This window comes from Hydra vulgaris, chromosome 02, assembly GCF_038396675.1.
Source record: "Hydra vulgaris chromosome 02, alternate assembly HydraT2T_AEP".
Classification (NCBI taxonomy): Eukaryota; Metazoa; Cnidaria; class Hydrozoa; order Anthoathecata; family Hydridae; genus Hydra; species Hydra vulgaris.
In genome coordinates this window covers 46,952,196-46,964,643 of record NC_088921.1, presented here as the reverse complement: position 1 = coordinate 46,964,643, position 12,448 = coordinate 46,952,196, and the positions used below count along the sequence as shown (strand labels likewise).

The 12,448-nt window shown below is 25.9% G+C and overlaps 1 protein-coding gene across 1 annotated transcript; it reads left to right on the top strand.

The window, feature by feature from the left end:
• Positions 1-3,867: 3,867 nt before the first annotated feature.
• LOC100199052 (surfeit locus protein 4) lies at positions 3,868-9,777 on the top strand. The gene is made up of 3 exons (XM_065791128.1): positions 3,868-4,289; positions 8,610-8,653; positions 9,190-9,777. Exons 1-3 carry the CDS (start codon positions 3,978-3,980, stop codon positions 9,644-9,646), a joined length of 813 nt encoding a protein of 270 aa, XP_065647200.1. The 5' UTR covers positions 3,868-3,977; the 3' UTR covers positions 9,647-9,777.
• Positions 9,778-12,448: the final 2,671 nt, after the last annotated feature.

The following is a 12,448-nucleotide window of genomic DNA, read 5'->3' as shown; positions in this document are numbered from 1 at the left end:
TCCAAAGATTCTCAATAGGATATTTAATAGCATCCTCCTCCTTAAAACCTTGACAAAAAAAAAACAAAAAACGAGGGCTGTATTTTTCGTTTTTGTATTTCCTGACTAAAATCCTTTTCTTGTAATGGATAAGTTCATTTATATTAAAATAATGGATAATGGAAAATATATAATAAAATATATAACATTATATAAGAAGCGCTGTCTTCTTATGTAACGCTATATATTTTATTTTATTATAATAATAGTATTTTTTTATTATATATAAAAAAAACTTATTGAAAAATGAGAAATTTTTTAGATAAACTCATTTTACCGTATTTAAAGCTGAACTCTAATTGTATTTCACTATATTGTCGGGGATAGTACAAATCCGCGTAACTAGCATTGGCTACTATATTTGGATATTATTAATTTTAATACCAAATATCTATCGTTAACATTACAAAAAACATTAATAATATTCTTAATACTAAAATGAACCCAAAATCTCTTAAAATAAAAAAATATATAAAGTTTTAAATTTCTCTTGTAAAAAAACTGTACTGTAGATACGCGGTATTGTCCTATGCTTGTTACGCGGTTTTGCACTGTCCCCGACGAAATATTTCTGAGCCTCTCGCCTGTTATAGAATATACAAATAATAAAAACAACAGAGTCATCATTGTGAAACTTTATAGTTTTAAAAACAAAACAGCTCTCCTTGATAAATTTTTCGAAATGAAACTCTTTTTTACAAACGAAGATTTTTGTAAACAAATAAAAAAAGTGTAACTAAAAAAAAAGTTGCTAACCGAAGTTAAAAAGTCAGCAGACGCAATAAAGTTAACAGACGCAAAATACTATAAAATTTACAGAAGCTAAAAAGTTAACAGACGCTAAAAAATTAACGGACGCTATAGACTTAAACAAAAAGGAAAGTATGCTAAGGTTATACTAACAGCTCGTAATGTTTAAACAACTCCTTGTATTAAGGTTTTCTAACAATAATAATGTATAAATAGAAAGTAAAAATTAAAATGAATCAAAATAATGCCAATAATTTTGATTTGACTTCTTTTGATTTGTTTCAAACAGATGAATTTCGAGCAAAACACAATTTTGGATTCACATTATTCAATCAAACCTAATACTTTCAAAGTATTCAGTAAAAGTTTCTTAACTCCGTAAAATTTATCACCTTGGTTTTTAACATAAGAAGCTTAACAAAAATTTTAATTTTTTTCTAAGACTTTCATAGTGAAGCTTTATTAAACCTTGGTAAACAATAGTTTGTGTTAGAATTTTTGTAAATCTAAAAATGTTTAGAGATTTTTACATTTTTACTATGAAAAGGTCCTGAGCATTTTTAGTTCAATTTGCATGTCAGAAACCTGATGCAGCTCTTCTAATGACAAAACTATAACACAAACTACTGTTTACCAGAATTCAATAAAGACTCATTAGAGCGTAAAGAAAGAAAGCAAGACCGCGGCTTACTAGTTTATTGGTTGAGCCTATGTTAGGCTTGATATTATAAGGCCTGACATGAGTTGTTCTGGCCTTCAACAAAGAGCTTTTAACAACAAAATTTTTAAACTTATTTAATTTTTTTTGCAAAATCGATAAAAAAAAAAGGTAAATTTTAGCGAAAAATCATAGCAAACCTAATCTCAAGAAAACCTAAATCGTTTTGAATAAAATTTAAAAAATGTTTTCTTACATACTGCACTTAAAAATAAGTGAAGAAAATTAAATTAATAAAGCTAAAACTCATTTTTGTTTTATATTTATGATCATTTTATTAAACAGTGTTCTTTTAATTTTTTATTTTTTAGTAAAGCAGCCATTTAAATATAGGACAAAGTAAAAAACTGTATTGTTCATCCTCTAGAAAATATTATTAGGAATATTTCCTGAAATTTTCCATAAATTGATAACTTTTTGGCCGAGTTATGATGTTTGAGGTGAAGAAAAAAGAAGAAAAATTCTAAATGTCATAAAAACAAATTTAAAAGTAAACTATTGTTATCAAGTTACATATCTTTTTCTAGATGAAAGCTGATCAACCAAGTTAACACCATCTAGGCTACTTTCTGGGCAACAGAAGCATGCATTAAAAAATAACTCTAAGCGTTTAAAGTTCATAATAATGTTATAATTCTCATTTTCATAGGAAAAACCTGATTACAACCTGTTCACAACCTGTTCACAACCTGTTCACAACTTGTTCACAACCTGTTCACAATTTTAGCTCCTCGCAGGCTATTGGATTGAAGATTGTTGTCATTTTCGGAAAGTTGTCTTTTTCCATTTTTATCAATTGTGTTTTTTCTATTTATAAAGTACATTACGATGTTTCTTTCCTCGTTTCAGATTTTTACTATTTCCCATTTATTTAGTTTAAATCAATATGAAAATCAAAAAGAATTATTATTATCATAACACGGCAGCTTCACTCTAACAAGCACACTGTTAAACAACATTTACAAGTTACTATACCCCATAATGCATTTTAAAATTAGTTATATTTCACATAAAAAGTTCTGAAAAATAATTATAACTTCAAAACCTCCTACTAATGAACTAGATAGATTTGTAGTTGTTTCAATACGTTAACGAAGGCGTCGCTAAAGACTTAATTGTTTACGAACCAAAAGAAAAGGTTAAATGTCACAAAAAAGTATAAATCAGTTGGTAGAACCTTTTTTAAAAAACTAAAATAGAAGACAAATTTTTCTATTAGATAAGATAATGTTTTCTTTGTTTTTTGTTTTGTTTTAAACTAACTTTTGTTTGTGTGATGAACCACCATGGTTAGTTATTTAAAAATCATGAATTTAAACAACCAAGATAAGTTTGATTATAGTAATGCAACTTTGCTGATATAATTTATTAGATATAACCTGTGGAGTTTTCCTGGGTTCTATCCTTAGATCCTTTTTCTTTTTAATTTAGATTATTGATAATCATAAAGCTTCAAATTTGATAGCACTCTCATTTGCTAATGATACAAACCTCTTTTTATACAATAACAGCATCAAAATATTTAAAAATATGATTATGTAGTGGCGTCGCCAGATAGTGCGGGCCGCATCTGGTAACACCATCACGACGTTTGGGACACGTGGCTATATAATCAAGATTTATGCTTTAAGTCAATTTTTTTTTTTTTTTGTAAAAGTTACACTTTGCAGTCAACCTATTTCAAAACATTAAGAAAAAATATAATAGCAAAGATATTAAAAGTCCTTATTGTAGCAAAGATAGATTATGTTTCTATTTTTTTATTTCTATTTACTTCAAACATAAATGTTTGAAGGTAATAGAAACATAAAACATCTGGTTAATATTTTTCAGATTAGTTATTTACTTTTGCTTGTACTGTGTTATACAGGATATATCGTAAAAGAGTTTTTTTTTTAAATACAATATTATATAAATTTAATACAAATACATGTCAACATTGATGCTAACAACCAAATCTTTAATATTACTTAATAACTTAAGTAACTTGGTCAAACCGTTGGCTTCAAACATTTAACGATAAGTTTAGAACAAGTTAGCGTTTTAATTTACTTAATATCTTAAAACTTTAGCGCTTCCCATTTCAAAAGACGCGTTTTTGTTTCAAACAAGCTTATGTAAAATATTGTTGTCCCATATGATTGCATAATTAAGTTGCGTTAAAATTTTTAAACATAAAGGAAACTTTTGGAAGTAAAACATATAGTCATAATAATAATAATAGCAAATATATTAAAGACATGTTTTGTTTTTATTTTTGTTACTTAAGGTATCCTTTTTAACCCCTTTTTAATCTTAATAAAGCCAACGTTTACTAACTATTGTTTCGATACCGTAAATATTGATTTGTTTCGTATTTTGCAATTTTATGTTCCACCCGCGGTAGCTTTGGAACGTGGCAAAGCGAAAACAATTAAAAATTTAAAAATATTTTTTTGATATCAAGATAACTCTTTTGTAGTGATTTGAAATGGTTCAAAATGAGCTGCTTCAAAAAGCAGAAGATGTAGCAGATCAAGTTCTTAGGCATTCTAAACATATTTTACCACATTTAGCCAGATTTTGTCTTGTATCAACTTTTTTTGAAGATGGTATTCGTATGTGGTTTCAATGGTATGAGCAACGAGAGTATATTGATCACCAATGGAACTGTGGATGGTTTTTGAGTATGTCCTTCGTTGTTATTAATTTTTTCGGGCAATTGATTGGGTGTTTTATGATTCTTACAAGAAAAAAGGTTGAAATTGCTGTAGGTCTGCTTTTTGGAATAATTATTTTACAGGTGAGCTGTCTTGAATTTAAAGCTAATATTACATGTGCAAGTCTTACATAAACAACATTAAAAATATTTTTTCAGAAAGTTTTTATGATTTTCAAAAAAAATAAAAAATTAAAAATAAAAGTTTTTTAAAGTTGTAAAAGTTTAAATATTTGTTCCACATAGTAAATGTTTAAAATGTTCGCACAATCATTTGTTTTGGTTTTTTTAAGATAATATTTAAACAGAAAAATTGTTGACTAAAGTTAAAAGACTTGACTTTATCCTGAAAATTTCTTTTTTAAATCTATGCTGTTTTTTTGTTAACTGCATTCCTATCCAGAGTCCAAAATCCTTAAGTTTCAGTTAAAATTTAGCTATCTAGGGTTTTATAGCTTTTAAGAATTAGAAAGAATAAAGTAAAATGTTTTAAAACTTTTTTGATTGAAAATGCGGGATCATACATATATTTTCATAACAAAAGCTAAATTATTTTAACCATGGATTCGTAGAACTATGGTGTTTCTCAAATGATTTCCTGCGCTTGCACTACTGGTTTATTGTGTTTAATTTAGTTTGCAGTTTATTTAATATTTTGTATGTTAAGATTATTTTGCACTTATCCCATATGTTAAGATGTTGTAATGTTAAGATGTCTTAACTGTTAATTGTTAAAAATATACAAATCTCTAAATCTACTTTCTTTATCTATAGAATATTTCTTTTTGAATCATATTTCTAAAGGTTTGCAAACACTATGTTGCCATTTAATAAAATACCTATGAATTTACACCATCTACACCTCAAGGTAACATCAATACACACCTATTCTTCTCCAAAGGCTTAATTTATGTTAGGTTTGTCTGATCGTATGTCAAATATTTTTTAATTTTATTTCAAATATCCTTCAAAAAAATTGAATAAAATTATTGCACTTGTAATAAAACTTTGAAAGTAGCAAAAATTAATTAAAATAGGAAGTTTCTATTTTTTAAAAAAAGAAAGGTAAAAATAAATATGGCAATAATTATTTTTTGTTTTGTTTTTTGTTTCTAATTTTTTTTATTTTTTTGTCATTAAACATTTAACACAATAAATAAAACTACTTTTCAGTCATTACAACTATGTAAAAATTTAGTCAGTCCTGAAAGAATATTAATCAGCTTTAATACTTGGTTGCATATTTTTTTGCATCATTAACCAAATGGCACATGCGAGGCATGCTTTCAACCAGAAGTGTTACGAATAATTCATATTTATTACTAGGCTTTATATATTTGAGTTTAGTATCTAATATAGAACACAGATTCTTAATTAGATTAAGATCAGATAATTTTGCTGGCCACTCAAAGGTTGGTCTTCCAGTTTTTTTTTTATATATCTTTTATTATTTTTGGTTTTCATTTTTCCAGTTCAGGTGATCTCTGCACTGTTTCATTTCATAACATGTTCCTGTTTATGAAAGGCTTTTTTATTTGCAGCCTACCTTTTTTCATGCAACAATAGTATTGTTGCATTAGTGTTCAAGGTTTAAATTTTGTATTTTCTGGCTCACTGATATCCTATGGTTCTTCAAGGTTTTTGTATTATCTGGCTTGCTGATATCCTGCAGTTTTTCAATACTTCCCCAAAAATGAAATACTTATCTTTTTCTGTAGTTTTTTGCTTTCTTTTAGAGCCTGACTTCTTGTATATTGCATTTTCAGACAAAAATCTATAGACAATTCATTGAAATGTTTACTATGTCTTACCTACAGAGGTTACTTTTTTCTTTTTTTAATTATTCACCTCCCCAAGGCCAAGAAGGCCACTACAGTCGAGGAGGCTACTTTTGTGATTACAACCCTCTCTCAACTCTATAACTCTGAAACATGAACCTTGACGAACAAGGTGGCTGTGTGGAGAAACAAGTCTAGTGCATTACTACCAGGGACGTGGTGGGGATTGAACTTGGAACTTCTCGCTTACGAGGCACTGTACCACTACACCACTATCGCGTAACACTACTTCAACAAATAGGTGTTGAAATATTTGTTATTTTATATCTAAGAAATAAAATCTAAAAAAATTTACACAATATAAAGTTATATGATTTTTTTAAATCATGCTGTCCCTTTTTTATTTTTTTGAGGACTAGGTAAATGTGTGTATTATATACATATACATATGTATGTTTATATATTTTCTTGATTGTCGTCTTTAACTTTTACCAAAATGTCAACTTTATGTTTTAAAAAAAAAAATTAAAAGACCTGAATTAGTTCTAAAAGTTGTTTTTTTTTATAACTTGATATGTATGTTCTACTTAATTGTCAGTCAATGTAACAACACTCCTGTCATGTTCTACCTATTTGTCAGTTGATGTAGCAACACTCCTGGCATGTTCTATTTATCTGTCACTTGATGTATGTAAACATTTAAATTTAATGTTTTTGACAAACTTTACTTAGTTTTGTCTTGTTTATGTCAAAGAGTAGTTAAAAGCCATTTTTTATAACAAACAATAAGTTTAGATGTCAAACTATATAGGATTATATTAAAATAACTTTGGAAAATACACTAACAGCAAATTTTATATTTTAAATTTATTAGTACTAAAGGCCTTTCAAAGAATCATAATTAGTGCTATTTTTTTATTGTTGCAGAATTACTATATTCAAAAAAAATATATATTCAAAATAAAAATATATTCAAATACTATATTCAAAAAAAAATTATAATTAAGTGCAGAAAATTTCAATTAAATGTATCATGCTTTTGATTGTACCAATGCTTTTCATACGATAACTAAAAACTCTTATTGAGTTTAAAAAAAATAAAAAGTTGGAAAAAAAAGTTTAAAAAAATATTATGACCACATTGACAGGTATATACATGGTTATCAAATCTATCAGTGGATAGGTTCTACAGCTAGAAATATGTCATTTTGTGCATAATCTTAATTGATGGTTTTACCAGTATATATGGTTTGTTAATTAGATGTTAAACATTTAACTAGAAAACATTTCACTGGTTTTATCTTTTTTTTTTCTTTTCTTTTATAAAAAAATGTCCGGAGTTCCATAATTTTACTCCAGTACTCCTAGGACTTTAGACTCTAGGTAAAAACAGGTGCTCTGGTCTCTGACTTTGCATCTCTGTTCAGAAACTTAAACCTTGTTTTTTAATGTTTTTTTATGAATAAACACTTGTCATATTGTTCCTGAATCTTTTTAATGAATAAGAATTTTATTTCATAGCTCAATGAATTTAATATTATTTTTCCATAAAAAGTGTTTTGGATTTAACTAAAAATTTAATTCCGTTTAAATCTGTTTTTTCTAAATTTATTTAAGTTTAGAAAAATGGGTGTTATAGTTGAAAATTTCAACATTGTTAAAATTTATTTTTTAATTGAATAAATAATTAGATATAAAAATATAACAATGTTATGCATTATTTATACATAGTAATTTAATATTGTATTTATTTTTTAATTAGATTTAGTTTTTTAAATTGGATTAATTAAAAAGTCGACGAAAAAAAGCAAGAAAAATTATAGCTTCTAAATTTATAATTGTTGTTTAATTTTTTGCTAATTGTTCTTGGAAAAAAAATTGAATTAAGTTTTCTGTAACTCTAATTTGACAAGTTTAACTATGATCTCCTTTTTAAAATTAGTGAAGTTATTACTCCTTAAAATAATTAGTGAATCTGTTGATAATCTGTTAAAAATTTGCACCTAAACTTATACTTTATTCTGTTCTGTTTCAAATTTTTTTGTTGTTGTTTTGCAAGCATTTTTATCTTTAATTTTATATTTTAACACTTTTGTTTGTGCCAGATTTTTATTGCTTTAATAAAAAAAATTTTTGTTTTAAATTTTTAAAAATCAAATCAAAATGCAGTAATACTACATATTTTTTATGTGACAAAACCTTTTTTTATGTTATAGTTTTTTTCACATATTTTTTTGTGTCAGAATATTTAAATTTAATTGAATATTATTACAATTTAAAATAATATTGCATTATTTTTAAGAAACTACTACTAAGTAAATATTAGTTATTTTGAACTTTTTGAACAATAATAATTAAAAGAATAATGATAAAAAGTAATGCTTTGAGTATGTGATTAATACTTTGTCTCTCTGAATAAAGGCTACTGTTTTCTTGTTCTGCAGCCCAAGAGGCAAATGAGTCAATCTGAACACTTGTGAATAAATGCTTATACAAACAGGGGGGTGTAATGCTACTTTTTATATTTTAAATCCTCAATGTTACTTAGTTAGGTTTATTTATTGCTATTATCATTATTATAATCACTACTACTGTTATATATGCTGATGTTATTTACTTATTTTAGACAATAGCATATCAAGTTTTTACTGATATCAAGTTTTTCATGAGGTGAGAATTGTTAAATATTGGGAGCTAATACATTTTTTTTAAATTAATTTTTATTTTGTTTTTAAATAAATTTTAAAAATCACCCTTTTTTACTATAATAATTAACTTTGGACTAAGAATAAACTCAGAACTCCTTTTCCAGGCTCCTTTTATGATCATTTGTATTCTTTTTTTAATCGCCAAAAAAAGATTTCGATGTCTTAATAAAAAGAATGCAAAGTAAACTAGTAGTAAATGATACTTGTATTTCTTTAACAGTTGCGCTCTTTATATATGCATTAATAATATAGATATATACAGAGCGCAAATGAATAAAATTTTTAAGTTTTAATAGTTTAAATTTTTTTAAAGTTTTAAACAAACATAACGATTCTACAAACCTAAACTTTTCAAAATGGTTGCCTTTTGTTTTGTTGAAGTTTTGACAATGTGAGAAAAAAATAATTAACAAAAGGATATTGTAGTTTATTTTTTATAATTATATATTTATGAGTAAAAATATTTTAATCTGATTTCATTTTATGTTTCAAAATTAGGAGTTTAGCTTTATCTGGTGGACTTCTATTACTACTTGCTGAATGTCGCCAGGATGCTAAAAGTGTGTTTGCTGGTGTTCCTAGTTTGGATAATCACAATAAACCGAAAACCTACATGCAGCTTACTGGGCGTCTGCTTCTTTTGCTCATGTTTCTCACACTTCTAAAGTTTGATATGGGGTTTTTTCACATCTGCTTTAATTTGGTTGGTACCATTCTAATTATGCTGGTCACTGTAGGCTACAAAACAAAGTTATCTGCCCTTGTGATGATTACTTTCTTAATGCTCTTAAATGTGTATGAAAATGCATTTTGGAGGGTGCCGGAATGGAAAGCCATGCGGGACTTTTTAAAATACGATTTTTTCCAAACCATGTCTGTGGTCGGTGGCCTACTATTAGTCGTCGCTTTTGGACCTGGTGGTGCAAGTCTTGATGAACAGAAGAAGAAATGGTAAATTTAGAAAGAAAATGTCACTTGTTTTGGGAAGCGTCGAGGGAAGTTTAGGTTGATTTTTTTTCTGATATAAAATTATTATTCAACGAGTTTATGTATGTTTTTTAATTTAAAGCGTTAAAAAACCACGAAGATTTATCTTTTTCTTTTTACAAAATTTTATATTTTATAGAGTTCTAATTATTAACAACTAATAATAATTTTTAAAAATTTCAGAAACAATTTTTTTTTTTTTCAAGTTTTCTCAAACAGACCAGTCTGTAAATTAATATATAAGTATAGTTTGTCATGCTTCCCGTAAAAAAAGAGTTTTTTTTTTGAAGCTTCTTCTATTGTTAACGGCTTTGTTTGAGTATTATTGAATATTGAACTATTATGTTAGATAGGTTTTTAATTTTTAGGAAAACTTGCGTGACGTGCGTTTTTAATTTTTTTAAATTAAGCGGCAAATATTTTGATAAGTATAAATATTAAAGTATATGGATATGAATAAAATAGTACCGTATTTCTTAATTATTAAATTATGGTTACAATAGCTTCATTATACATTTACATATCGTGGGACACAAACTTAAAGAAATATAACTTTGAGTTGATCAAAATAAACTTCGCAGTTTAATTATATTGATGTTATATAAAATGTAGTTGAAAAAAAAAAGTTTTAAGATAAAAGATAAAAGAGCAATTACGATTTTAATTATTATTTTAATTTAAGTTAGGAAATAATAAAATAGTTAGTTAAAAAAAATTAAATACAATTTTTAATTTTATTTTTCATTTCATTAATTTTATTTACAGTTAACTAAATAACTTGAAATCATGCCAGTATTCAGTTGTTAGATTAGTACAAAGATTATTTACAGTTAACTAAATAATTTGAAATTGTGCCAGTAATCAGTTGTTAGATAGTACAAAAAAATTCTTTACCGCAGTTTTTTATGACTTAATGTACATTTGAAAAAGCTAATTACTGTATCAATTTTCGAAATATTTCCTTTATTATTTTGTTGTTTCATTTTTGTAAACAAATTAGCACTTTCTAATTCATTCATTCCTTTTACCTAGTGTAATTTCCAAAGTTTTGATTAAATTCATGATTTAGTTGGAATTGTTTTTTTATTAATATTTCAAGTGTCATTTTTACTTTATCTGCATTTTTTTTAATAGGAAACAAAGTAATTGCTAGATCTCCATCACGTGTAAATGAGACTCGACGTTCCAGGGCACTATATCGTCGGTTGGCAAAACTCGTTAAGTACAAAAAATAGGAAAGATGTTTTTTTACACCAAATACATTAAAACATAATATCAAAAATAGATATGATACAATAGGAGAAGGAAACTTATTTGCCGTTTAAAAAAAAAAAAAAAATCTCTCTCGCTTCTCTATTTCATATCCGTGTTCCTGTACAACAAAGTCCAAAGTAATATCCAAAAATACTAAATTTTTAGAATCAAATAAACTGAATTCTCTTAAAACATTTAAAAAATCTCATTTTAAACACAGATAGTTTTATACACTTTTATTAATCAAAAAAACAAACGTAAAAACTATTAAAACCTTAACAAATATATATGATTACAAAAAAGGAAGAACAGGTAGGAAAATTCTGCCTACAATTATTATGTTTATTTATGTATGTGAACTATATGCCCAATATAGTAAATCATGTACCAACATTTATGTGTATCCAAGTAAAATGTTTAAGATTTAATTAAGCAATTATTTTTTTATTTTTTTTATTTTTCTTGAGTTCTTTTTATTTTTATGCTATCCAAACAGACAATAAACTGAGGACATTATTTAGTCTATAATATGAATTTATTGGTAGTATAAGATAGTATACCAAGTATATGTAATAATGTAGAGTGGTTTCTTGATGGAAAGACCATCGGTCTTCTGCAAGTTTCCCACGTTCTTAAAGTAATGATGACTCGTTACAATACTTTTTTTTTGTATATTACAACAGTTATGGATTCCTATTATATACTATATTTTGTTAACGATTTCATATATATATATATATATATATATATATATATATATATATATATATATATATATATATATATATATATATACATATATATATATATATATATATATATATATATATATATATATATATATATATATATATATACATATATATATATATATATAAATATATGTATGTATGTGTATATATATACATATATGAATATATAACGAATTTATATTGATTAAAGAACAAATTAAAAAAAAAAACATCTTTTCAATAAAAAAAATCATCATATCCATAGGTGCATTACTTTATCGAACTCCATTAAACATAACGCTAATAAAATGAAATAATAATAAAACTAATAAAATGCTTATTACTCAAATGCTGTTTTTCGTTACTTAATGAGTTTTTACTGTCACCCGTCGGTAATTTATGTAAACGTTATGGCATTATTGTATTACACGTTAAAAAAAAAAACCCGTCGTATTTAAAGGGTCGAGCAACTCCTATTTGCACTAACACATCCAATTGCACTAACAGATATTCAGTTAAATTAACGGATTGAAATCTGTTAAATCTTTATTATTATTATTATTTTTGTTGTAGGTGCCCCAGGAAAACCTAACGGTCTTGTAACAGAGCACCGCGGAAGAGAATTTAACTTGGAAGTTCATGCCTCTTTTCTTACCAATGGCACGAAATATTCTTAGAACTCGCTTTGAATCTTGGAATCTCATGCTTAAAAATATTAACACTCTTTAAAAAAAGAGTTAATATTAAAAAAAAAAACCATTAATATTAAGAAGAAATTAAACAAG